Source organism: Neovison vison, chromosome 6 (genome assembly GCF_020171115.1).
Source record: "Neovison vison isolate M4711 chromosome 6, ASM_NN_V1, whole genome shotgun sequence".
Lineage (NCBI taxonomy): Eukaryota > Metazoa > Chordata > Mammalia > Carnivora > Mustelidae > Neogale > Neogale vison.
Genome location: NC_058096.1, coordinates 204,593,061 through 204,620,420, shown reverse-complemented (window position 1 = coordinate 204,620,420; position 27,360 = coordinate 204,593,061). Strand labels below are relative to the sequence as shown.

General features: G+C 55.1%; 1 protein-coding gene across 3 annotated transcripts; it reads left to right on the top strand.

Moving 5' to 3' along the window:
* MAPKAPK3 (MAPK activated protein kinase 3) lies at window positions 1-27,360 on the top strand. 3 transcript variants are annotated; one of them, XM_044253495.1, is made up of 11 exons: window positions 1-83; window positions 350-626; window positions 18,715-18,854; window positions 19,855-19,919; window positions 20,385-20,464; window positions 22,505-22,628; window positions 23,824-23,899; window positions 24,227-24,351; window positions 24,857-24,942; window positions 25,213-25,293; window positions 25,922-27,360. In XM_044253495.1, the coding sequence occupies exons 2-11, from the start codon at window positions 402-404 to the stop codon at window positions 26,072-26,074; spliced, it is 1,155 nt and encodes a 384-aa protein (XP_044109430.1). In that variant the 5' UTR covers window positions 1-83; window positions 350-401; the 3' UTR covers window positions 26,075-27,360. The 3 variants fall into 3 exon arrangements, with proteins under 3 accessions (XP_044109430.1, XP_044109431.1, XP_044109432.1); XM_044253496.1 differs by having other exon boundaries at window positions 29-53; XM_044253497.1 differs by lacking the exons at window positions 1-83; window positions 350-626 and adding an exon at window positions 5,350-5,498.

The following is a 27,360-nucleotide window of genomic DNA, read 5'->3' as shown; positions in this document are numbered from 1 at the left end:
CGCGGCCGCGGGTTCCCGGGACTGGGGTCCTTGTCCCTCGCCGGCGCAGCCAGGTACTCTGCTGTCAGGGACGGCCTCGCCAGGTACACCCTCGTAGGGCTCCCTCCACCTTCCGCTCCCAGACCCTTGCGGCCACTTGGCGCCCAGACCCTTCCCCTCTTGACAGGTGTCGGGCGGGACTCGCTAGTGGTTGCGTGACCACTGCCCACTGCCTCGAGTCCGTACTCTCGGACAGTTCGCTTCCGACTCCCGGCCCTGTCTGCTGCCCGCAGCCCAGCCAGGATCGGGGACTCCGGCTGGGGTGTACTGGAGGAATCTGAGCGGAACTCATTCTTCCCTTCTCCCCCAGGTGGCCCTGGACGCGCCAGGCTGGGGTCGCCTCTGAGCGCCCCCCGGGGGCCATGGATGGCGAGACAGCAGAGGAGCAGGGGGGTCCTGTGCCCCCGCAAGGTGCACCCTGCGGACCTGGCTCGGCCAGCGCTCCTGCCGTTGGGGGGCGGCGGGAGCCCAAGAAGTATGCGGTGACCGATGACTACCAGTTGTCCAAGCAGGTGCTGGGCCTGGGTGTGAACGGCAAGGTGCTGGAGTGCTTCCACAGGCGCACTGGGCAGAAGTGTGCCCTGAAGGTCAGTGACCCCTCACTGCTCCGTGGGTGACCTGGGAGGCCCAACAGCAGAGGCTTGTGGGTGCACCGTATGATCAGTCTTTCCTTTCATTCTCACACTCCCCTGTGAAGTCAGGCTCCTGGTCCTCCTTGCTTTACAGACAGGGAAAACAAGGCTTAGCCTAGCTAAACTCGGGGTGTCTCAGAAAGCAAGGGGTGGAGTCAGTAGGGGTAGAGTCTGTTGGACCCGGAAACAGGGAAGGAGTGGTTCCTGACTCTGGGGTTATGGCTGGGCCTATGTGTTCTGGCCAAAGGCGGGAAGCCCTCACTCAGCTTGGTTGTTCCTTCCATGAGAAGCTCTTCTTTTTTTTCATGAGACGCTCTTCTGACTGGAATGCAACTGAGTTTCCTTCTGCCTAAGGCTGAGTTCCCACTGAGGCTTGGGGTGGCGCTGTTTTCTCTTGTGGCCCCTGACTGCCCCCGCTGGAGTGATGGGTGGGAGCCTCCCAGGGCTCTCTGGTGGGCAGGGATAGGGCCCATCACACCTGTGAGCAAGAGGTTGCTGATGGGCTCCAGCTGAGTCACCGGCCCTATTTTGAAAAGGGTAGGTCCTGCTCCGAGCCTGACTCACCCTGGTTCCTGGGCTGAGGGCAGGCCAGACATCTATCTGTGTCACACCATAGGCTCCCTGGAGGCCAAGAACTCTCTGATACAAGGGGAATCCAGGGAGTTCTGGGGGTGGCTGATGTAGCCACATAGTTCTGGCTTAAGTCATTTAGTTCTGGGCCAAGGACCTACCCCCTACCCAGAATGCTCTGAATCTGTGGTCACTGGAAACCTGACTCAACTGTAATTTGTGCCAGGTGGCCACCTGGACGGGTAGATCATGGCAAAGAAAGTGTCTCCTGGACGTTAGAACATAGCAAAGGATCTTCTCCTTTTACAGACATAGCAATTATGAGCCAGAGTGCAGGGTTCTGTGGATGTGGCTCTAATCTCTGGCCTGCATTTGCCAGCTCCATAACCTTGCACTAGGTCCTGGACTCCGGAAATCAGGTTTCTGGCTCTGTTCAGGGGAAAAGATAAGGAGTTGATGTGAACTTGGGAGGAGACTATGCCTGTAGAGTAACTGGTACTGGGCCTCGTGCAGGCCTGGAGAGGTTACAGGACTTATTTAGGTCATAGTGTCTGCAAGCATCTGAGCAGGGACCTGGGTCCAACTCCCTGTGTCTTTCCTAGGGGCACTAGGGCTGATGGGATGGGTCTGGAGGAGGCTCAGGGCTGGGCTGGTGAGGCTGAGTCTCAGATACGACTTCTTTACCTACTAACCCTACTAACTCTGAGTCCTCCAGGGGAAAACTGGCTCTTCTCGGGGGGTGAGTCTCTACCCTTTCACTCAGCTTCATCTCCCCGCTCTCACCTCTGTGGGTCAGGGACAGTCTGGGTGGATAGACAACGGGCTGACTGAAGCCAGAGAACCTCTTCTTACTACCAAGGCTTTGGCCCTGTGAGCCAGGCCTGAGCTCTGACCAGCCCCTGTGGTGTTCCAGATGCTGTGAGCCAGGCAGAGATGGAGTGAGAGGCCAGAGATCTGGGACCCAGACAGCACCAGCTTTAAGCAGGGCTGGGTCTAAGCCCTTCTCCGTGGGTGCTGTGTCTGACAAGTGACTTGGGGACACTTCTGACTGCATCGGTTTCTTTTTTTTTTTTTTTTTAAAGATTTTATTTATTTATTTGACAGAGAGAAATCACAAGTAGATGGAGAGGCAGGCAGAGAGAGAGAGAGAGAAGCAGGCTCCCTGCTGAGCAGAGAGCCCGATGCGGGACTCGATCCCAGGACCCTGAGATCATGACCTGAGCCGAAGGCAGCGGCTTAACCCACTGAGCCACCCAGGCGCCCCATGACTGCATCGGTTTCTAAAACACCTCCTCTTGAATCTAGGACCTCAGTGCTTTCTCTGTTCTAGACTGGGAATAGGGCAGGCCTAGAACAAATCTCCCTGCTATACCCCTTTAGGCTTGATGGGTGAATGTGGCTTGGGCTACTGCCTTGGGACCTTCAGGAGCTGGCCTCTAGGAGGACATGGATTAGATGTGGCTCCCACTCTAACATCTTCCTTGACTTGCCCCCAGTCCCCCTCTAGTGAGTGAGTTTGGAAGTTTCTGCCAACTGGCAGGTCTTTACCATCTTTCAAGATGGCACTAACGCCACTTCTGAAACATCATACCTGTCCTGTGAGTGATGGCTTCAGCCTTGAGGAGGAGGAGTGTGGCATTTTTCTGCTTAGCTTCTGCCCCCTGCCATCTCTGCCCTTCTTGGTGATACAGGTCTAGGTGGTACAGGACAGGACAAGTGCCTGTCCTCTTGGCCCTGTTGCTCAAGATGGCAGAGTGCTTAGCCCAAAGTCTGGAATGTAGCAGGCACGCCTAAAACAGGAAAAGTTGTGGTCAGTGTCCCCGTAGCTCTTACTGTCCTCCAGGGGCCCTGGAGGGAAGGCTCCTTCCCGGGGTGCTGGGCCTCTTTCCCTCAGCCCCTTCCACTGTCGTGGTCCATCTTGGCCTTGCTCCCACCCAGTGGCTCCCTCCCAAGGCCGGCTTCTGCTGCTGGTACGGTCATTCCACCCTCCGTTCCACCCTCAGCACTTGCTGCTGACTCCTTGGCAGGACCTAGAGGAGACTGCCTGCCAGGTATGGGGGGCAGGAGGCTGCTTCCTACTGACATCTTGTGCCCCCTCCTAGGCCTGACTGATGAGCTGGTACCCCTCAGTTTCACTCCTAGCTGGGTACAGCCCTGTATATCTGAACCCCCATGAGTCACCCCACCACATCTGAGACACAATCCCTCAGTCCTTATCATGTGTATGAAAACTGTGACTTGGAGTCAGTGGTCGGAAACCATGTAGCTTGACTGGGATGACAGACTGTAGCAGAGGCCAGGTTTCCTCCCCTCCTGACTTCCTGCCCAGCCCACTTGGGGTCCTCTCCCACACAGCAGGCAGGAGTGACTGTGGCACTTAGAGAAATAAACAATAAAAAATTAAATAATAAATAAATAAATAAATAAAATAAATTAGAAAACAATAAGAGGTTCTGAGAGGACAGAGAGGGTTCTGCACGTGGGGAAAGTGGAGTCTTCTTTCCAGCCCCTGTTCTCTGGACTCTGGGGCTCGGGGCCCTCCTCTCTGACCACTGGAGTATGTCGGAGGCCCCTGAGGCTCCCCGTGCCTTCCTCTTCTCTTCTTCTTCAGATGGAGTGGAGTGGTGGGGTGCTGGAGCCCAGGCCGGGGAGCTGCCCCAGGGCTCCATGGGTGCGGCCTGCCTGCCAAAGCTGGCACTGGTGAGCCAGAGTGGAGGCCGGGTGGGGCTGCCAGGCGGGCCAGGTACTTTCTCATTTGGCAGCTGCCACCCCCTCACCTGCCATCTCCAGACTGGTCAGATCAGCCTGGGCAGGGCCATCTGTTACCGAGTCAACAACTTGGGAAGCGCGTGGTAGGGTGGGCAGCCCTGCCAGCCCTGTCTGATGGAGTCCCCCCAGGAGGGGTTTCAGTGTATCCAACCTCCTCTCTGGGCCGTCCCTCTTCTGGAAGGAAAGAATTGGGGGAGCTCATGGGCTTCCATGCTGCTGGAACCTGCTGAACTGTCCGGGGTGGGCCACTGGCTGTTTAAACAAAGATCCTAGGAAGGGCATCAAGCCCTAAAGAATGCCAGTAGCGGAGTTTGGGGGCAGAGATTGGTTGTTTTGAGCTGCTTTATACCTGCCCAGCTGGCCTTGCTCGCAGGTTTAGAAGCTGTGCTCGGAGCCTGCACCTCTGCTGGGGATCCCCTCTGCTGGGAGGGCCAGAATCTTCCCAGCCTCTCCAGGAGCTGATGCCATCTCTCCAGGCTTCAGGCCTTGCTGCTCTGGATTCTGGTATTCTTTTTTTTTAAAAGATTTTATTTATTTATTTGGCAGACAGAGATCCCAAGTAGGCAGAGAAGCAGGCAGAGAGAGAGGAGGGAAGCAGGCTCCCTGCTGAGAGAGAGCCCAATGCGGGGCTCATGCCAGGACCCTGAGATCATGACCCAAGCCAAAGGCAGAGGTCCCAACCCACTGAGCCACCCAGGCATCCCTGGATTCTGATATTCTCATAGACGGCTAATAGTTTTCTAGACTGTTCTGTCCGGCAGGCCCCGTTCCCAGTGCATGATAGGTTTTCTCTTACCTAATTCCTGTCGTTCCCATTTTGTGGTTACTGTCGCTGACATTCAGTAAGGTCAGCGACTTGCCCACCATGCACAGCTGAAGAGTGGTGGGGCTGTGATGGGAACCTAGGCATCTGATGCCAGAGTCTTTGTATTTAAGTCACCCCATGCCTTATGCTAGTTTATGGGGACAGAGGAGGGTCTCTAAGACTAGGGCCCTGGATGGGTCCTGGAGTCCTCCTGCATGGCTCCGCTGGGAGCCCGAGTGGCACTGCTCATATCTCTCCCTCTGCCCAGCACTCCTCGCTGTGCAGGCTCTGCCCGTGAGTGGACACACGGTCCCAAAGGCCAGCACGCAAGGGACATGATGGCTGTGGGGCTGTCTCAGAGAGGTTGTGTGGTTCCTCTCAAGTTCCTTTTGAGTCTCAGACAAGCCCAGGCCAGCAGCGTCCAGACTGCCACAGGCAGGAAGTGAGGTTGGTGAGTGGGCGAGAGGAAACCGTGTCTGGGCTGGGCCACCCAGGGGAGACTTCCTGGAAGGGACTGCCAGCTTTAATCCAGGCCTCTGGTCTGAGAAGGATGTGGATGACCGAGGAGGGCATAGGGTCTGTGTGACGGCATGCCTGGTGTGGACCGCTCAGCGCCTGCCGCAGAGTTCTGCTTCCCTACTTCCAGCCGAGGGTCCTGGTCGGACACGGTGCATCTCAGTGGGGTAGGCGGCCAGGCCCCGGCAGACACTGGGAGCCATAGAGGGACTATGTGGAAGAAGAGGCCTTTATACAGGGCCTTGAAAAAAATGTCAGCGACTCCCCCTCTCATTCTCCCTCAACTCCGGTTCATACCGCACCCCCAGGGACCTCTGTCTGACTTTGGTGTCCTCCCTCACTAAGCGAGCAGAAATCCTCCTTCCTTCTCCCGAAACTTTCTTTCCTAATGTCGCCAGAACCCTCTTGGAGCACTGTTGTTCAGGGTCCTCTAGAGGCTTCTCGGTCTCTTGAGCTGTGCACAGGTCGTGTGTGAAGGGCCTGGTTTCTGTTGACAACAGAGGTCTGTTATGTCTCTGCTGAGGCCTGTTACATCTCGGGGAAGCCATTTCCCTACTTGGATCCCTCATCTTTTTCTCCAAGGGCCTCCTTGGGATATCATCCTGGGATACTCCTGGGAGAGGGCAGTAGGTGGAGCGTCAGCTTTGTGGTCCGCTCACCTCCTTTGGTTCCAGCCTGGTGACTGGCTGCCGGGTGTCCAAAGGTGATGGTCACCAGGCAAGAGTTGAAGACAATGACCATCCCTAGGTTTGGTAAAGGTGTGCCCCCCGCAACATGTGTGGGTTTGTTGCTCTCGGGGCAGAAGAACACGTCTCCCATGGGCTCCTGTGTTTCTTCCAGGAGAACTATGGTTCTGTTATGCCTTGTTCCTGTCTGCACAAGATCTTTTGTGTTCCCACATGAGAGGCTGTCTGAGTGCGGTTTTTTTTTTTTTTTTTTTTTTTTGGTGGCACGTTATTGACCTTTCTGAGAATTCCCTTGGGCTCTTGTGCACTTGGGGAAGCCAGCCCCTTGTGGGGTGAGAAAGAATAGTGTGAAAAGAATTTTGGGTCCTGAACTCCTCCCTACCCTCCCACCCTTTTGGAACTAAGTAGATTAGGCCCTGCATAATTGTGAATAAAATCCTATTGCTGGGAACGATGGGGGTTTTGCTTAGAGCAGGAGAATAAGAAGAGGCTGCTGTTTGGGGGAACAAGGAGCCTCAGGAGGCCTTTTCAGCACTGGACAGGCCAGAGACACTGAGAATATTGATTTTGGGTTTTCTTGCAGTTTTGGTGTTAGAACACCAGTTTTGGTGTAAAGGAATCCTTTTCCTTTAGGCTAGGGCTTTTGTCCTTTTTGCTTTCTCTTTGTGACGCTTTCTATTCTTCTTAGCTCCTTGTCGCTCTCATTTCTTCTTTCCCCTCTCTGTTTCCTTTGCTGTCACTTAGTTCCTCCCCTCTCTGGCCTACTTTCTGTCTTAAGAGTTTCAAGCTTAATGGGCCTCTTCTCTGCAGCCCACAGGCCAAGGGCAGACAGCAGACAGATGGAGGCTAGTCAGGTGCCGGGGATTCATGCGAGTCACCCTGAAAGTCTCCCCAGACAGGGTAGGGTAGGCGCTGGACAGAAAGGAGGAGCTTCTGGCTGTACCCATGCCACTCACAGTGTCCCCTCCTGCTGCTGGCCTTGACCAGGTGCCGGTAGCCTTGGCAGCCAATGCAGTGGAGTCAGGAACATTTGGGCCAAGCTTGTAACCCGAGGAGTCCCCTGTGAAGTGTAGGAAGTCAGCTTCAGTGGCGGCCTCCACTGTTGGGTCTCCTTTTATGGCTCATTGGTCTGAGACTCTTGCTCAGGACAAGTGTGAGATCAGGAGCACTGTGACTCCCGAGGTTTCTCTGGCTGAGACTGAGACTGAGGAGAGAAGGGGCTGGGGTCAGAGCCAGTGGGAGAAACCTGTGGAGGGACTGAGGCCTTGAACATGAGGTACAACCTCCCTCTGCTCTAGGGGACAATATTGCATGTGAGCTTCCTTGCACAGGCTGGGACGAGCCCTCCAGAGCACCTGACTCTCTTGCCTGCACTCTGCGCCTGACCCCGTGACCTGGGACACTCAAGGCTATTTTCGGGGGTGTGATGGGCCAGGGCCTGGACTTTCTGGATGCCACACTCATCACTCCATTCCTGAGGGTTCAGCCTCCAACAAGGGACCCACAGCTTGCTCTGTAGATGCTCCCCCAACACAACAAGCCCCCTTCTCAGGGTGTGGCAGAGAGACAGGCTGGTAGCCTCCACGCTGTCTGGCAGGCAGTGGCACTTGGGGCAGAACTTGGGTGTGGGGGTGGGGATAAGAGCACCTACTTATCCCTTGAGTGCTTCCTCTATGCTGAACCCAGACACAGAAAAATCTAAGAATGGGTTGTATCACTCCCAGCTCACGGATGAGGACGCTGAGATTCTGGAAGGCACAGATACGCCTCAGAGCAGCCTGTCTGGCCTGTGTGGCAGTCAAGTTGTGGCTCTCAGCCATCCCTGGGATGCCAGACCTCCCTCCCAGGCCACAGTCTCCCCATCTGTAAGATTAGGGACTGGGCACTCTGCTGGGTGCCAATTGTGGGCATTGCCAGAGAGGTGAGTAGGGGTGCAAGTAGACAGGCAGTGTGGAGACTGGCTAGAGGGGGCCCCAAGATGCCTCTCTGAAGCTGGCTGGTCACTGGTGTCGCCAGAGGGACAGTCAGCTGTGAGACTCCACCAGCAAGGTCTGTGTTCTGCTATGGACAGGAGCTCTGGGGTTAGGACTTAGGTTGGAAGACCCCTTTCCACTGTACTCCATTGCCCAGTCAAAGCCTTTCGTCAGGCTGAGCCTATACCAGGGTGCATCTTTACCTGAAGAAGGACTGAGAGAATGGGGATGGGTCACCATTGCCTGTTCCTGTGGCAGGAGCATCCCTCAGTGTGGCCAGGCCACTACTCTGGTCTCTCCGAGGAGGACTTCCCCTTCTTCATGGCTATGGCTCCATGGCATAATCCAAGACCAAGAAGTTTTCCCAGGAGGTGGAACCCTCAGAGTCCTCGAGCAGGAGAGGAGCAAGAAAGGGAGAGCAGCTGGGGGCCTGTGGAGGTTGGAAGCCCCTCTGGGAGGAGCCTGAGTTAGGCCACGGCTGCTTGTGCTCACTCAAGCCTGTGTGGGGAGCTGCAGGGACATGGATGGAGCCCAGGGAAATGGGAGAGATGCCAGCAGATACGATGTTGGCTGTTGGCTTCAGAAAGGTCTGGGGAGTGGGGGTTGGAGTCAGAAGGTTTCCTAGGGTCTCTGCACTATGCCTCCAGGAATAGTCCGGTCTGTCTCCCCTCTCCCCACCCAACACACACATCTATTCCTTTGTTATCCTCGTGACACCTGCTCCAGGGGGACAGGGACTAGCCGTCACTCTTCTCAGAGCTAGAGGGTGTTGGCTCTCCTATTACTACGGCCAGTCAGGGGCATGGCCTGCTGGGTGCCTCAGCAGGGGTCCTCTGGGCATGGCCTCACTTGCCCTAGTCACCCTCTGCTTAGGGACGGTGGCCACTACCCTCTGTAGCCCCACTGGCTATGTGGGCATCCCTGTGGCACAACTGGCCATTTGGGGGCACAGACTGTGGCTGAGGTGGGGGTCTCTTTGCCAGAAGGGACCATTAAAGGGACATTGCTTCTGAGATGAGAATAAAACACTTGCGTTTGCTGAAATTTTCTAGTCTTAGGGTGAAAATGTCCTATTTTTACACTGTCATAGGAGAAATAGAACCATGGTAATGTTTCACCGATAATGTAGCTGATTTTGACAGAAAAATGCTTTTTTTCCTCTACGAAGTTTAAAGGAGGATAATAGAACCTCGTCCCTCACAAGCCCCTGAGTGGCCTCTCCTCAAACAGCCCTCTCAGAAGGTCTGGGTGGAGTGCTGGGATCTGGTACCTGCCTCGGGCAAAGGGAGTTCTGGTCCTGCCACTTACTCCGGGTGTAATTTCTGAGAGAGATAGAGGATGTTGCAGCTCTCTCTGTGCCTCTTTCCCCTCCTGTAAAGTAGATACGGACAGTCCCAGATCTGCCTGTCCTCCTGTCCTCATTGCCTTGTGTGAGGAGACTGCACACCCATTTCCACAGATGGGGAGCTGGAGCTCAGGGCGGTTAAGGGATTGGCCCGGAGTCACCACACACTTCGCAGAAAGGGCTATTGCTCAAAAGGATGCTTGGGGCAGCTGAGGGGGAGAACGGCGGCTGCTGCCTGAGAGAGTCGAGTTGTAGCCCTCTTCTAGTTTGCCAAGCTGAGAGCTGAGCTAGTTCCCTGGCTTGGGTCCCCAGGGAACCTTGGTCCCCCACCCCACGCCACCCCAGGATCCCTCCCCGGAGATCGGCCATCTCACCCTCTCACCACACTGGAGGGTCTGTCCCTTCCTCACTGGGCCTTTTACAGCAAACCAGGCTCTGTAGACTCTTGATTCTTTGTCCACTTTCACAAAGCCAGGTCCAGTACTGTCTGTCTCAGGGTTTGAGACCATTTCCTGCGACCTGCTGGTTTACAAGGGGTCTGTCTCCCCTTGGTCCCATAGGCTGCATCTGGATTGCCCCATTTCTGGAGGTGAAGAGTATGGGGCCACCTCAGGGCAGACCCAGGGGAATCCTGGAGCCAAGTGAACCTCAAGGCCCATTTCTACTCTGTACGTACTTGGCGCGGTGCTAATCTGAGTTCTCTCTGTGTTCTCATTCCATCCTCATGGCCACCTGGGGACATGCTTACTGTCACTGCTCCCATTTTCCAGATCGGACCAGTGAGACTCAGAGAGGTTGATGGCCTGCCCAAAGCTAGAGGCAAGTGGAAGAGGGAAGTCCAGGTCTGTCTGACCCAGAGTCCTGTGCCCACATGAAGCTGGTCCTTCATAGTATATGGTCTCTGGCCGGGGACAGTGGGACCCAGGGGCCTGCCCTAACTAGCACTTATGTTCCTGCTGTCCCTCTCCTTCCCTACCTTGGAGCCCAGCTCAGCTCCCTCTTTCTGGAAGTATTCTGCCCCTCTGCCACCCATCTCTAGCCCTCCCTAGACCCGGCACTTCTGCCTTTGTTTCCAGGTCGTTGGTGGCTGGTAGGAAACATAAACTGAGTCTACCAAAATTTAGCAAATTGAAGGAGTCTTGTGTTCCTGAGACTTGACAATTTCCACACATGTGTTGGATCTGCTGTCGACAGAGCTCACTGTGAAGACAGTTGGCATGGAGCCTTCGCCATCCTCTCTCCCAGGACTGTGGTGGGAGGTGGTCAGGGAGCTTCCAAGCCTATCAGCAGTCCTACCCTCCCTCCCACACTCTACCCCCTGCCGTCAGGTGCTCTGGCCTTGGCCTGGAAGGGGGTTTTGGGGGTCTCTTCTTCTTCCTGGGCCCCCCTTGGCTGGGCTTTCCTGTCTTTCTGCTCTGTGAGAAAAGCAGCTGTCTGCCAAGTCCCGACTCTCAGTGCCCAGCTGTGTGACTTTGGGCAAGTCACTTAACCTTCATACTATCCCTGCTCCCACTTTCCAGATGGGACCAGTGAGGCTCAGAGAGTCACAGTTTCTCCGCAGTTAAAAGGATGACACTGGTTCTTCTCAGGATATGGTGAACACCGAATGAGGTGGCATCTGTGGTCAAATGCCAGGGCCAGCACCCCACTGTCCGAGCACTGGGGAGGGACAGCTGCCATGAAGGAGAGGCTAAAATGGGTCTGCTGCTATCGGTCCCTGAGCATACAGCTGGGGCCTGGGTGGTTGGGGTCAGTAGTGTCCCGTGAGCTGACCTCCCTGGAACTTAGCCTCTGAGGAGGAGGAAAGGCAAACGGACAGGGCAAGCCAGAGGACAGGCTATGGCCAGAACTTAATGAAGTGAGGTCTGATCTGGCACGAGGCCAACTAATCCATAGCTGCGAAATTGGTTCCATTAGCTCCTTTAATGAGCTACGAAAGCTGGGGAAATGAGTCTGTGTGAGAACAGTGGCACATGTCTGAGGCTCTAATTTGAAACTGTGGTGAAAAAGTTAGACTTGACACTGCCAGCATCGCTCCAAGGAGCACTGGTGTCCTCGGGTGGGGTGGCGCTTTGGGGAGGGGGGGCCTGGCTCTGGCTTTCTAAGAATCCTGAACTTGAGGTCAAGCTGTACCTGCCCTCCGCCCCTCCCACTACATCCCTGAGGCTGTGGCCTCTGCTCTGAGTGGGCAGAGCGGCACGTGGGAATCGGGGGCCGGCCAGAGGCCAGGGTAAAGTGTGTTAGAAGCCGTCACTGGTGCCAGCAGCACAAGGCAGGCGTGGTCTCAGCAACTAGCTATAAAATGAATTTAGCTTTTCCGGTGGTTTGTGTCTTTCATAAAATCAGGGCTTTGTCTAATGGGAAAAATAATGCCAAATAATCAACACTGGGGGCCAGAAGGGACCTTAGACATGACGGAGCTGAACGCTGTCATCAAGGAGGGAGTGTGGTAGGTTCAGAATGCTTTTTCTTCCCCAGGACCTCTCTCTGTGGAGAATAGAGGTTTCCCCACAATGAACAAAGTGGGAGTCTAAGACCTGTATTTCCCTATACCATTCCATTCAGTTCTGCTGCCCGAGTGTTTGGCATTGACTGTGATGTGGTGAATAGCCCAGAAATGCAATTCTTCAGTGTTTTGGTCTGCCCTTGCTCGAAGCCGGGGTAAGACCCCTCCCCCTGCAGTGGGAGAAGAGGTATTGTGGGGGCACATACCGGTCCTTCTCCCTCTCTTGTCTCTGTACTCTGGCCCAGAACAAAGCTGGAATCCCCAGAAAGTAGAGGGTCTGGTGAGGTTCTGTCCAGCTCCCGGCAGGTGTGCCAGGCTGCAATGCCATGCGCCGGCCTCAGTCTTTAGGAAGGAATTTATGGGTTCATGTGAATCTTTCTGTATCTTGCAAAATTGTTATCGAAGACGTTGTCAGAATGTTATACTTTTCCATCATGTAAGGTCTGATGCTAAATCTCTTTAATCATTTGGTCTTGAGGGGCACCTGGGTGGCTTGGCTGTTTAAGTGTCTGCCTTCAGCTCAGGTCATTGATCTCAGGGTGCTGGGATCAAGTCCTGCATCTGCCTCCTTGCTCAGTGGGGAGCCTGCTACTTCCTGTCCCTCCCCCGTTCCCCCTGCTTGTGTTCTCTCTCTCACTCACTCTTCCTCTCAAATAAGTAAATAAATAAATAAAATCTTTAAAAAAAAAAGAAAAGAATTTGGTTGTGGAAAAAGTTCAACGAATGTCTGTGCTTCTCTTCGTGGAATGATAAAAGCAGCAGAGTCTATCTGGTTTCCTTCTTTGCCAAGACTCTCAGGAAGCTCAGAATCAAAAGATGTCCTCTGTTATTAGTTACAAGTTTACATGGGTTTCTGGTATGCTTTATTTTTCTGTGTATTCTATTTTTTTAAAAGACTTTATTTGTTTATTTGACAGAGAGAGATCACAAGTAGGCAGAGAGGCAGGCAGAGAGAGAGAGGAGGAAGCAGGCTCCCTGCTGAGCAGAGAGCCTGATGCGGGACTCGATCCCAGGACCCTGAGAACATGACCTGAGCCAAAGGCAGAGGCTTAACCCACTGAGCCACCCAGGCACCCTTCTCTGTATTCTAAAGAGAATCGGATGTTTCTTGTTTTAGTCATACTTTTGGGTTATAAAATGCCTGAACTCCTGTTGGCAATGAGTAGAGCAGTGGAAATAATGGGACTTAGAGTGGCACACTGGGCAGGAAGAGCATCCGGATGTCTGGTCTCCAGGAGGTTCTCTCTGCTGTAAGGATGATGTCTCTCAGGCTGTGGGTTGTCATGAAATCCGGAGTTAGTATTTCTTAATTTGTTAGTGCCTCACTGGCGGGAGAGATTGCAAGCCAGCTCTCTTCCCCCGGAAGGAGTGGGTGTTCCCACAGAGGCCACAGAGCAGCTTAGCCCTGGCTGTGGGTTAATTGGCTGGGAGTGTGGAGGTTGGGTGAGGGGAGGCTGCCTGTCCCGGCTGGCGGCCTGGGGGCTCCTGTGTGTGAGACAGATGGAGAGACTGAACACTTTTTACTTGAGACGAGCCCGGCCCTGAGGTTAGCTAGATGTGGACACTAGATATGTGGGTCAGTATAAGGGCCTGGGTAGGTGGGCTTTTCTGGGACTGAAGTAGGGTGTTGGGGGCTTGTCCCAAAGTTGTGTCCTCACAGAGCTGCTACAGACATCCCAGTTCCATCTGATGCCCTAGGAGAGCAGACAGAGTACTTTCACAGCTCTGGGCCATGTGAGGTGATGTGGAAGACAGGGCCCCAATGGGAGAGGAGGTCTGAATCGAGGAGTCTGTCCTTGGCCAAGGTGGTCACAGGGTGAGTAGTGGCAGCAAGACCCCCAGTCTTTCTTGGGTGTCTCTCTGTGCCCAGTACTCTGGTGGGCACTTCAGAGAGAGAGAGAGAGAGAGAGAGAGAGAGAGAGAAAATATTGGATGAATAAATGGACAGATGGATGGGTCCCACTCTCGGGGCATTCAGAGTCACTATTGCAGGGCCTGGAGACACACATGCCCATGGCCCTACTTTCATGCATGTCCCCTACCCCATGCTCCCTATACCCATGTGCCCCCCAGGGACACACCCCTATACATTCCTGTATCCATGTTCTCGTGCAACCCCCCACCCCTGTGCACCGGCACCCATGCACATATTCATTTCAGAGCAAGCTTCCCGAGGCCTATAAGCAGTAGTTTTGGTTGGTGCCTCCCCCTCCTCTCATTTCCCCTCAGGGAGGGGTTGTCTGGACACTCTCTCAAAAGTCCCTTCTCCTCCCTGTTCAGCCTTGCCACACTCCAGCCTGGTGGCCCCCGGGCAGTGACTTCATCCTCCTGAACCTCTCTTTTCTCAGTCTGTAAATTGGGGTTGCCAGCCGCACCCAGCTCGCCTCACAGGGCGGCACCAGCATTCCCATGAGATAAGGGGAGAGTGTGTTTTGTAAACTGCAAATTGTTTTCCAGTCCAATGTTGCTCTCGCTTCCCAGATCCTGAACTTGGGAGCTCCTCCACCCACATGGGAAGCCTGTCCTTGGCTGAGACAGGATGCAGCATGGGGGCGGGTGAGGAGGGGGCCTGGCTAGTCCTGAGGCTCCCATTCCACCTGAGGCTGCTGGGTGGGTGGGTGGGGCACAAGGTCTCTCCACCTCAACCTTCACTGGAGTCCTATGTCTGGTGGGGTTGGCAGGGGTCTCGGCTGTTTGGCTGTTGGCTCTGGGGGCAGCTTGGAGAATTTGGCAAAGGAGAGTAGGGAGAAGGGAGAGGTCGAAACCACTTCGTCAAAGCCTGAGGCTAGAGCAGTGTCATTTGTTCAAGGAAATGTCATCTTAGATCTGATGCTCATCTAACTTCAGTGGGGCCCACACCTCAAGTATGGCCAGGAGCCCCACCCTTAGGAGAAAGTCAGGATTCTGCCTCATGGGTATGTGGGTGCCTGCCAGGTGCTTGGGGGAGCTGCCTAGGAGCCATCACAGACCCACAGCTTTGGTGGACCCCTGGGGGGCCCAGGGGATATGGGGTGGGAGTGAGGTAAGCCTGGGGTCTGCCAAACTGGCTGGTCAGAAGCCTACACCATCTTCTTTTCTTCCCCACTGTGACTGGGGACCAGGTGGCCCCCATTGGGTTCAGGCCTTTAGACATGTGTCCATGGAGCTTCTGAGGCTGCTCCCTGGGGCGGTGGTGGGGGAGGGGTCTATTGTAGTTGCTTTGCAAGGAGCCCCTGACTGAGGTTTCCTTTCTCTCAATCTAGCCCAAGTACTGTAGCTCAACTTTAGGGAAACAGAGGCCCAGAGAGGCAAAGGAACCACCAAAGTTCATGCGTAGAGTCAGAGTAGAACCAGAGCCTCCCATCTCCTAGCCCTGTGCTCATTTCCATGCCTGCGAAAATGAGGCTCTTGCTTATTGATATCTTTTATGAAGGGTTGTGTGGACTCACATCCCTGCATGAATGAAGCCAACAAATTGCCATTTATAACAATGGCCTTGTGGGCCAGAGCAGTCAGGATGGGCTCCTTGGAAGAGGAGGTAAATTCTGGTTTACCAGGGAGGGTGGGTAAGGCACAGTGGGGAGCAAATTTGGCTAGGTTGTCATGTCTCTCATTGTTGAAACTTCCTGGGTCTTCCTCAGTTTAATCTTATTCTGTCCTCATGATGGGTTGTGAGGGTTTCTTCCTCTTAACCCCATGTCATAGATTTGTTCTGTAAATGAACATGAACCGTTACATGAGCCGGTGCTCTGTGTCAGGCCCTGAACCCCATTACTGTGACCCAGGGATGACCAGGCAGGCTGGCCCTGCCCTTGTGGGCCCACAGTCTGCTAAGGGAGGCAGCCTGGTGCCGGCCTGGCTGGGGAACCAGAAGTGTGGTCTGGGACCAGTTACTTCCCCTAGTTGTGCCTCCATTTCTCAGCTAAGGAACAGGAATAATGAAGCCCCTTGCTCCTAATATTTATAAAGTATTCAGAACAGAGCCAGGAACGTTGAAAAGTACAATATCTATAAGCATGTGTTTGTTTAAAGAGTTATCAAAGGAACAAGCTAATTGTAGGTTGTGAGCTGCACAGGAGGGAGGTAAAAAGGGCGATGACGCGGGAACTCGCTGGGAAGCTGGAAGAGTTTGTGTCTTGGTGGGGGTGTGGCTCATGGGGGGCGGTGCAGCTGTCAAAACTCCCTGAGTTGGGCTCTTGAGACCTGTGCATTTTACTGTGTGTGGAGAGTACCTCAATGAACAACACATACATATTTATAAGCAGAAAAGGTGAAGGGAGACTGAGGGATCCTTGAGGTCCTCTTTTGGCAGGGTAGTCAGAGGGGGCTTCTGAGAGGAGGTGATGTTGGGGGAACTCCTGGAAGAGGAGAAGGCGCTGGCTATGGGGAAGGCAGAGGAGGAAACTGAGGCTCAAGGAGGTTTGGGGCCACACTCAGGGCCAAGCTGAGGGATCGAGTGACAGCCCAGAAGGTTCGTTGGCAGCTGGGCCTGGGTGGGCCGGATCCTGGGCTCTGGCATCCGTGATCTCCCCTGCAGAGAGACCGGTGGGGGCATTTACTGTGTTTTCTGGGGCAGCCTTCTCCCCACTCCTAGGCCTGTTCTCAAGCCCTTGACACTCAGAAAAGGCCCATTTTAATCCATGTGGGAAATGGGTTCCTAAATATGGACTGAGTGGGGTGGGAGGCAGTCCGAAGCTCCAGCTCGGGGCGCCTCCCTCTGCTCCTCCACCCCAGCAAAGCACAGGGTGCAGGCCCAGGCCCTGAGCCCTGTGGGCCCCTCTTTGGCCATCCCCTCCCCTCCTCCTCTCCCTCCCACACCTTCCTTCTAGCACCGTGCCCATCCTCTCACCCTTTGTTCAGGAGCAGGCCAGCCCTCCTTGGATTACCCTAAAGCTGCTTTCAGCCTGGGGGGAGGTAGAGAGGCAAAAACCCTAGGGCAAGGTGCTGGGAGGTCTTTCCAGAGGAGGAGACATCTGAACTGAGCCCAGAAGTTTCCTCAAAAAGATGGAGAAGAAGGGCAAGGGTGTATGTGGCATAGGCAGAGTGAGGGCTGTTTGGGTCAGCAAGTACGTCCTTCTGACCAGAATGGGAAGGGTTGGGGGCCAAGGGTAGCGGGCAGTGAGAGGAAGGCAGGCCTGAATGCCAGGGGAGAAGGTGGCTGTTATTTGGAGGAACGGGCATGGGGACTTAAAGGGTGGGGGCAGGAATAGGTGGGGCTGGGGACCCCACTGGGAGGTTTCCAGCTGTGTGCTTGGGATTTTACCAGAGGAGAAAGAGGACCTCGGAGTAGGGGTGAGACACCAGGAGCAGGGCAGAGTGAGGAGGGGGTCCAGGAGCCAGCCTGGAGACCCGTACAGGACACTGTCAAGTCAGGCCAGCCTGGGGAGGAGAAGGCTGGGGGCAGGGAGGCCACGCAGGAAAGAGTACAGAGGAGACAGAGTGGGGGTAAGGAGGATGGCGCATCTTGGGTCCCGTGGCTAGAAACTGGGCTACCCCTGGCTGGAGCCACCTCAACACAGTGGGGCTGAGCTGACGTGGTGAGTGGGGGTGACTGAGCCCCCACCCCCAGCGCTGTGAGCAAGAAGCTGGAGCTTGGGAGGTGTGTGGGCACGGAACTGAGGATGTTCCGGGAGGCAGAGGCAGCGTGAGCAAGGGACTCATGGTTTCCAGGCGGGGAGTCTGTCCACAGCAGCCTCTATGCGCACCCCCACCTGAAATGCTTGATGGAGCAGGGACCCCAAAACTGGTGGAGGGACTTGCCTACGTTCTTGCACCCCAGGCTAGGGTCAAGGTGAGCAGCTCTAGAGATGCAGGAATAGCCACGAAGCAGCAGATGCGAGAACCTTCTGCCTTCCTCTGTGCCTCAGTCTGCCTTTGCCTAGGGAGCTTGATCCCAGAGTCTGCCCCACCCAGGGCCCTGGTAGAGGGGAAACCATCCCACAAAGGAGGAGACCAAGGCCAGAGATGGCCCAGGGTCCTGTGGGTGCTGAGGGACATGAAGCTGTTCTGAGCCTGAGGCTTGAGTTCTGACCCTAGTCCGTAGTCCTGAGCAACTCGGAAATGAACAGGGCAGGGTCTCAGGTGAGCAGCGGTGTGCAAGGATGGCTGGTCGGGCTCTCTGCCTTCTGGATCACCTCACCCTGAAGGCTGACTTCTCCTCCCCCACACCTCCTCCAAACAGGACCACTCCAGGGCCTTGCCCACTTCTGGTGACTGACCTTCTGACTGGCAGCCATAGCCTAGGGCTGAGTTAACCTGAGCAGGGATCCTGTTGTCCGCCACCCACTACGGGCCTTGCTGTGATGCATCCTCTGGGGATGACTCCGTTATGACTCCATTTTACAGAGTTGTGGGCTGAGGCTTGGAGCTGGGAATGTTTGCCTGAGGTCACACTGAGTCACTGGAGGGATTCAGTCCCAAACCCAGTCCTCACCAGACCAGGCTGGCCTTTCCTTCAGCTAGGGTCCCTCCTGCCCTTGGACTCTACCTTTGGGTCTACAACTCTGCCATCCCCTTGGAAAAAGGCAGTTCCGGGGATGTGTGGGCCCTGGCCTGGAGTCTCACATCTGACATGTGAGTCTACAAAGCCCATCAACTGCCGCTTGGCTTGCAGTCCTCAGGAAGAGAGGCAGGGTTCCTCTCAGCGGCCTCTGAGCCTTTCCAAGCTGTCAGCCACCTCCCGGGGCCTTCTTGTGGTCATTGGACCACAACTCAGGGAGATCTGGATTTGAATCCTCATTCTGCCCTTCATAAACTGGGTGACTCGTGGGCAGGTCACAGGCCTCTCTGAGCTTCCCTATTCTAGTCTGCAAAGTGAGGGCAGTGGTACTCTCTGGGTGGCTGCTGGGGAGGTGGGCTGTGTGCCTGACACTTTCTGTGCCTACCTGCCCTCAGCTCCTGTATGACAGCCCCAAGGCCCGGCAGGAGGTGGACCACCACTGGCAGGCCTCTGGCGGCCCTCACATCGTGCGGATCCTGGACGTGTATGAGAACTTGCATCACAGCAAGCGCTGTCTCCTCATCGTCATGGAGTGGTACGCTGGCCCGTCCCGCTTCAGTGCCTCGTCGGTACTCCTATGGCCCCTGGGCTCCATTCTTCTATGGCCCCTCTCTGCTCTTAAGATAGCAGCCCCCGGAGGCACCCCAGCCCCTGAGGAGTAACAGAGGGGCGGGTGCAGGCTGTTCCCACCAGGGTGGGAAGGGAACTATGGGGGCTCCAATATGGCCTCCATGGGTGTGATCTCACTCTGTGAGGAGGGGCAGGAAGAGTAGTCAGAGAAGGCAACTGGAAGCCTGAGTGTGTGGGTACGGGGGATGTGGGAGGAGCAGGATACACACAGTCACCTCTGCTTTCTCCTTCCTACATGGGTTTGGGCTCCCATGGTCCCAGGAGACCACAGGGTAATCCAGGAGCCAGTGGCCTCTTCTACCTGGGACTTTCCCAACAGCACTATGGCTCAGCACTAGCCTTCCTCAGACGCTGGGTCTTGTGTCTGGACCTTGAGCTCCTTCCCATCTCCCTTTAAGTGCCCCCTCATCCTACAGATTAGCAACTCTCGAGTCAGATTTGGGGTTCAGATCCTGGCCTGCCACCCACTCGCTGTGTGATTTGGGGTAGCTCTTAACCTCTCTGAGTTTCTGTAACTGCCATGTGAAATGTGGAGGAAGATTTTAACGTGGTCCTCGCCCTGTACCCAACTCCATTCTCAGTGCTCCACACATCCTGCTTACTCAGTTTGCATAACTCTGTGACTTTGGTGCCATAAATCCCATTTTACAAAAGAGGAAGTGGAGGCACAGAGGTAAAGGGACCAGGCTGGGGTCACAGAGCACTGTAGGTGTTCAGAAAGCAATGATAATGATAATGATTGACATTTCCGCCCTTCCTTGAGGGAACTGAGACTTGGATGAGTGTTGGGCTGCTCTATGCTCAGCCAGGTGGAGGCAGGCCCAAACTCTGGGCCCATGATTCAGGGCAGTGATAGGCTGACACCTGATTCAGGGGGCCCTGCTTCTAGTCACTTTCTCTTCTAGCATGGAAGGTGGTGAGCTCTTCAGTCGGATTCAGGAGCGTGGCGACCAGGCCTTCACTGAGAGAGGTACGTGCATGCAGCAGGACAATGGGGAGCATTCGGACAGAGACGGGCTGCACAGAATTGCTGTGCAATGCTGGGCAAGGCCCTGCTCCTCTCTATGTGTCAGTCTCCCCTGCTAAACAAGAGAGTGTGGGACAGAGTGTCCAAGGAGTTCTATGAGTTTGTAACACATCGTCAGAGATGAACTGTCCATGGCCTTGGGATGGAGGCTTCAAAGCCTCTAGGTGCCAACCAGCACCTGAGCTGGGAAGACATAGCCCAGGCCTGGGGAAAGAGGTCCAGGTGGATTGGGGCATCCCCAGAGGGAATTAGGATGACTGGGGTGGGTGTAGAGGGTGGGTGTCCTGGGTAGCTGGACTGCTATCACCATCTTGTGTTGTTCCGGGGGCATGGTTGGAAGCCACATGGGTGGAAGCCCCAGGTGCCCAACCTTTGCCTCATACCACCGCCCCTCCTCTGTGTCTGCAGAAGCTGCAGAGATCATGCGGGATATCGGCACCGCCATCCAGTTCTTGCACAGCCAGAACATTGCCCACCGAGATGTCAAGGTGAGGCTCTTGGTCGGGGGACCAGAGAAGGGAGTGCACAACCCCCAATGGCTCCCAGCACTCACCCAGATGGAGGCACGTTTCCTTGATCGTCATTCAAGGCCTTTGCCCCGAGCGCAGATTGCTCTCCTCAGCCACTTCTTCCATGGTTCCAGCATACTCATCCTGCTCTAGTCAGATGGGTCTCTTTGTATCTTTCAAACACTGTGTAATCCCAATAGGCTTCAGGATAACTGAGTGCCTACCTCAAGCCAGTAGACCCTGACAAACATCTTGTTTAATCCTCTCATAACCCTGTGGAATTGGTTATCCATTTTACAGATGAGGAAAACAAGTCTCAAAGAGATTGTTATCTTGCCTAAGTTGGCGCAGGTTCCACACTGGTGTTCATTCATTCATTCTTTCAGCAAGGATTTTTTTTTTTTTTTAAAGATTTTATTTATTTATTTGACAGAGAGAAATCACAAGTAGATGGAGAGGCAGGCAGAGAGAGAGAGAGAAGCAGGCTCCCTGCTGAGCAGAGAGCCCGATGTGGGACTCGATCCCAGGACCCTGAGATCATGACCTGAGCCGAAGGCAGCGGCTTAACCCACTGAGCCACCCAGGCACCCAGCAAGGATTTTTTTATTTTAAAGATTTGTTTATTTGAGAGGGAGAGTGAGGGGAGGGGCCGAGGGAGAAATCCTTGAAGCCAGCTCCCTGCTGAGCGTAGGGCCAGCCCAGGAGCCCAAGATCACCACCTGAGATGAAACTGAGAGTCAGATGCTGAACTGACTAAGCCACCCAGGGGCCCCCAATGCCAGCATTTGAAGGGAAAGAAGCCATTAGCTGGGAGGCAAGGAGGAACAAGTAGAGGTAGTCACAGTTCCTGGGCCTGCCTGCCCTTTCAGTGGATGGGCTTCAGACATGTTCTGGAGGCTCAGCTCTCCAAATGTCCTATCCAGGGAGGACTGGGTCCTTGAGGTCATCAGGATCAGATGGGCAAAATGCAAACCATGAGAGCCCCACATGCATACACAGACATGTGCCAGCCACTGTCAGAGCAGAATCACGAGCCCTGCATGTCCTGAGCCCTCTGCCCCAGGCCTAGATCATTGCCCTGAGGCCTGTTTCATCCTGAGACTTCGCCAAGAGGAGCTCGGGGACCAGTGGCAGCGTCAGGTTCCTCTTCTGGCTGAGTACTGTCAGCCCACTTATTCTTTGATTCTAGATACGCGTGGAGCCATGACAGACTCACCTTCTGAACCTTTGCTTTATTTTGGCCCTGGCTTCCTTTTTTTCCCAAGGAGAGAACAGTCTTCTGTAGAGGTGACTCCCTTGTGGAGACTAAACGTGCTCTCCTGTTTTCATCCCAATCCAAGGTCAGAGCATCTCAAATAGAACCAGAGAAAGGGCTTTCATTGGCTCCAAACTGGAACTCCATCTAAAACCCTGTCCTTCTACCCCAGCTCTGCTTGGGGGTCCCCTTCTTTCCTCCATGGCCCTAGATCCTACCCATTCATTAGGAACCAGCTTTAGGGCTGCCTCCTCTATGCAGACCTCCTCACTACCCTCTTACCTCCGACCTCTCTGTGCTCTGCAGCCAGGAAGAACTGCCCCTGTGCAGCTCCTGGGGCCTGAGGCGGGGACCTTCTCCCTGAGAGCCTCAGGCAGGCTGCCCTGCTGGCTTGTTCTAGATTGGGTAACAGATGAGTGCTTGGGGACGTGAGAGCCTACCTTGCCCCGGAACCCTCATTTTGGTATGTCATGGAAGCATTACCAACTCAGGCTCCGAAGTTCCTACCCCTGGGCTGTCTGTGACCCTTGGCTCTTCACAGCTTTGGCTGAACACTTGCCTCTGTTCCCCTTCTGTGAAAGAAGGAAACACCTCCCAGTCACCTTGGTCTTTTCCATATTTGACCCACACTGTTGGAGACCATGAGATGGAACTGGATCCTCCTGAATTGATTGAGGTGAAGGAAGTCTGCCTGAAAGTCCTCTTGGGTCCCTACCCACACCTGGTGCCTAACTCCAGACCCATGCTTTATCTTCCTGGCCCAGCCTGAAAACCTGCTCTACACGTCCAAGGAGAAAGATGCAGTACTCAAGCTCACTGACTTTGGCTTTGCCAAAGAGACCACCCAAAATGCCCTGCAGACACCCTGCTATACTCCCTATTACGTGGGTGAGTCCTTGGGATGTGGTTTGTACGTTCCTGTCGTTATCGGGCCCTGCTGTGGAGTGGGGCAGCCCCGGGGGTTGCAGAAGCCAAAGGGTTAAAGCCGAGTAAGGAGGGAGGGAAGGATCCTGTCTTCATGGAGGCGGTGACGTGGGGGGCCGGAGGCTGCAAAAATATTCTCCCAAACTTCAGCTTCTGCTTTTGAAAATAGATCCAGGAAAATTCTTGCTGTGGCCTGTGAGCTGAATGACATCACAGTAGCTCTAAATATATATGTGATAAAAGGCTGCCATCAGCTTGGGACGGAGCCCAACGGTGGTTGTTTTTCTCCAGTTTTTATCTTTCTGGGATTCATATTCAGAAAGTAGGCAGGACTTTCCGATTACATTGGAAGGATACAAGGCACCAGCCCCTTGTCTCAAGGGAGAGGGTCCCTTAGGCCAGGGCAGGGATTGGACTTAGGGGTGTCACCTACTCAGACTTCCTTGGAGAAGCTCCCTGCTCCCTTGTGAGTGGGCAGCCCAGATCTAGAAATGCCCCTGCTAAAGGTACTCCTTACCTGAGAGAGGGGATGACTCCCATTACAGAGGGCTCTTTCCCCTCAGGGGGTGCCTTCTAAGAGAGCTGCTTAAAGAATGGGGAGCCCCAAGACAGCTGAAATGGTATCCTGTTGGCCAGCATGTGTTTTGCAGTATTTTGGCTTAGAAATCTTCTGGCCTACCCATCTCATCGCACCGGTGGGAAGAACAAGGCGCTGTGGGATGGTAGCCACGTTGGAAGTGGAGCCTTGCCCCTGGCCTGTCCTTGCCTGTCGCCTAGGCTGTACATTCAGGGAGACAAGGGACACTGGGCCACTGGGGGGCAGAGGCCCTCTTGCCTGTGGCAGGATCCCACCTAATCTCAGATTGGCCTTCTCTCCGTTTCCTCCCTCACCAAGGCCAATATCGACCCAAAGAAGCTAGGAGGCTATCATTCGTTATAGCCCAGCCTAAAAGCCGGTTTATTTTTTGTGTGTGTGAGCTTTTTTTCCTCCCCCAACTTCACACACATGCTGCCTTCCCAGAAGGTGCCAGACACCAGTCTGCTTTGCCCCACCCCCAAACCCAGGCACCTGCTCCCCACCTTGCTCAGGCTTCAGGCTCCTGTCTGGGCTCCAAGACCCTTGGCGCTGAGTGCCCTCTTGTGCCCTCTGCTCTGGTAGCTCCTGAGGTCTTGGGTCCAGAGAAGTATGACAAGTCGTGTGACATGTGGTCCCTGGGCGTCATCATGTACATCCTGTGAGTACCACCCATCCCCTGGGACCCTCAGTACCACTTCTGACCCTCCCCCAACCCTTGTGAGGGGCTTGAGTGGGTCATTCTTCGCACAGGCTGCCCTTCCCCTCTGGTCAGGGGACACCCCTCCTTCAGGTGGCCTCAAGGTCTCTCCATGCCAAGAGCAGATGGCAGACCTAGGAGGAGCCCAGAGTCCAGAGGGCTGGTCTTCTGGCCAAGGTGACTACCTTGGTGGTTGCCTGTCTTCCCAGTCAGGGATTCGGGGAGGAGAATGGGTTCACCCCGCTGCTGCCCTCATACCTGTGCCGAATGACCTCCACTCTCTCCCAGCCTATGTGGCTTCCCGCCTTTCTACTCCAACACGGGCCAGGCCATCTCCCCAGGGATGAAGAGGAGGATCCGCCTGGGCCAGTACGGCTTCCCCAATCCTGAGTGGTCGGAGGTTTCTGAAGATGGTGAGTGAAACTCTCTTCCCCAGCTTTCTCCACCAGACCCCATTAGCCTTCATTCTGGGAGATACCCTGTTGGTGTCAAAGCAGCCTGTTTTCAAATCCTGGGTGTGTGACATCCCACCTCCCGTATTCCAGCTGTGTGACCCTGAGCCTCAGTTTCTGTATCTGCTAAATGAGCTCAAAACTTGCCTCCTCAAAACTTTCTTTGACTCCTCTCTTTCTGAGCCTCAGTTTCTGTATCTGCTAAATGGGCTCAAAACTTGCCTCCTCAAAACTTTCTCTGACTCCTCTCCCTTATTAATATTTTCCCTTTGGGGACCACAGACAAATTTGCCCTGTATCCATTCTCTATGGCTGCTTAATGAGTTGCCCCAATTCATGGTGACTTAAAACAAGAAACAGTTATTAGCTCACTTTTTCCATGGGTTAGGAATTCGGGAGCCTGGGCAGAACTGGGGCGACTGGCTCTGAGGAGCTCTGCAACCGCCCCACTCCCTCTCTTCCCCAGCGAAGCAGCTGATCCGCCTCCTGCTGAAGACGGACCCCACCGAGCGGTTGACCATCACACAGTTCATGAACCATCCCTGGATCAACGTAAGTGCCTCCTTGTCCTGTGGCGGGCAGCGTGGCAAGCTGGAGGGGGGCTGTGGGCAGGGGGGTTATGGCTCCAGGGGCTCTGGGGCAGGCCACAGATGTGCTGCAGGACCCCACTGAGAGCCTGGCTTTGCCCCTGCTCCAGTGGGGCTCCTTCACCACCCTGAGCCTTGCTTCCCATATCTGAGACCAGGAGAGAGGGGGTGGGGGCGGGGAGCCAGTGCCGCCCCAGGTGCCTGTTCTGATCCGTGGATTTGGGGCTCCTTCCAGCAATCAATGGTGGTGCCACAGACCCCCCTCCATACCGCCCGCGTGCTGCAGGAGGATAGAGACCACTGGGATGAGGTCAAGGTGGGTGGATGTTGTCTCAGTCTCCCAGGGTTTTGGGAAAAGGGACTCCAGGGTGGTGGCTGCTGAGAGCCTGGGTCATCAGCCCCTTCCCCGGGGCCGGAACCTGAGGTGTCACTGACTGCCCAGGGATCCAGCTGGGGCACTCAGAGCACAGGGCTACGGGGTACTCCTGGCTCACTGGGACTTGGGGGTGCTCAGTGAAGGAAGGGGTTTTGGCCATAGTCCCCTTACAATCTACATTTGGGAGGGTGGTCTGCCTGGTTTGAGCCTGGGGCAGCAGTTCAGAGCCCCAGGGCACCCTGGGCACAATCTTTGGGCTTCAGTGCCCTGGGTATGCCACGAGAGGGTGTCCCCTGCGGGCCTGTGGTTCTTAGCAGGTGACATTGGTCCAGGTCCCTGTCCTCCTTATGCTGGTGTGGTCGCAGGGAGTCACTGTACTCTCTGTGCCTTGGTGGGTAAGTTCGGTGTCTACTGCAAAGGACCATAGTGTGGGTTAGGTGATACAAGGGGATGGCTCAGGCAACAGAGGCTGTCGTCGCCCTCATGGACATGAGTAAGGGGCTGGAGGCAGGTGGGCGATGGCTCCTGAGGCCAGTCCATCCTGACCTCCATGGACATCTGTCACCAGGAGGAGATGACCAGCGCCCTGGCAACCATGCGAGTGGACTATGACCAGGTACAGATCAAGGACCTGAAGACCTCTAACAACAGGCTGCTCAACAAGCGGAGGAAGAAGCAGGCAGGGGGCTCCTCTGCCTCACAGGGCTGCAACAACCAGTAGCCCACGGGGCCTCCCATGAGGGCCCAGGAGGAGCTGCCCTCTCAGCCTGGGGCCCAGACCAAGAGTGCTGAGGTCCTGACCCAGAGGGCCCAGGGTCATTTTTTTTTTTTTTTTAAACAAAAGGATCATTTTGCTGTGTTTTAATTTGTCACTTAGAACTTCAGGACAGAGGCCCGTGACTCCAAACCTCCTTAGAGGGGGCCCAGAGCCTGGGAGTTAGGGAACCATCTGCTTCAGTGGCAGCACCTGTGGTCGGAGTGGCCCAAGCGATATGTGGCTCTGTTGGGCTCGCTGGGGCATGGCTTTAGACTTCTAGACCATGGCAGTGGTGCCGTGGTGGTGGGCTTCCCTCCACCCTTGGAGACACCCCACTGTCAGCTGGGCAGATGGGCCAGACCTTGGGAAAGGCATCTGGCCATTGGTTGCCATGGTGACCAGGGACAGACTTGTTGTCTGTGAATGCTGATTGAGAGCAAGGGAGGGAGAAAGGGCAACTGAGGGTCTGCCTCTGTGGCCTTGGGGAGGCTAGTCTCCCTCACACTGCTCAGTCCTCTCAGTCTTCCTACTTTTGGTCTCCTGAGGGAGGCTGCAGGGCTAGTCTCCCTGCCTCACTGGGTGGTCCAGCCCTATCTCGCTGCAACCCCATCCCCCGGGGTCCCTGGAGCGCCCTCCCTGCAGAGTCCCTGGGCCTAGTGATCCTGTTACTACCCCTTACCCAAAGAGTGGCCTCTCATCTCAGGGGAGGGGGGAGGCATTTTTAACCCTCTTCTACTTTGGAAAATGTCACTGTGACGAAAGCCAGTATGGTTCTCCTGCCCCTACCCACTCACTGGTTCCCAGGCAGGAAAGCTGATCTGTGATGGTTCGCCCTCTGCCTTGTCCTGGTTGACTGTAGGGGTTACGTCCTCGGGTACTTTTGTGAGAGTGGATGGCTGGGGGCAGGACCCAGGGGCTCCCCATTAATCAGGGGTCTCTTTCTGTACTCTGGGTCAGACCCGAGGCAGTGGAGGGCTGCTGAGTGATGCTTAGACGGTCTGGTCCTGGGTCCTGGCTTCGGCCTGATTGGGAACAGAGAGGACCCCTTCCTTGCTGGTTCGGGCTTACCCAGTCCCATGCTGCCCATGCATTAGGGTTCTTGGTACCTGATAATGGGCCTGACAAGTGCCTGACACCCAGCCTGGTTCCTGACCTGTCTCTCACTGGCTGGGAAACCCCAGCCCACGTCAGATAGGAAAACACTGCTGGGTTTTACATCGAGATAGTAATAAATACCATTTTGGCATTTC

Coding starts and splice junctions, on each gene's coding strand:
- MAPKAPK3 (XM_044253495.1), top strand. CDS start 402: ATGGATGGCGAGACAGCAGAGGAGCAGGGGGGTCCTGTGCCCCCGCAA. Junction 24,352..24,856: donor GTCGGAGGTTTCTGAAGATG/GTGAGTGAAACT, acceptor TCTCTTCCCCAG/CGAAGCAGCTGATCCGCCTC. Junction 24,943..25,212: donor TGAACCATCCCTGGATCAAC/GTAAGTGCCTCC, acceptor GGCTCCTTCCAG/CAATCAATGGTGGTGCCACA.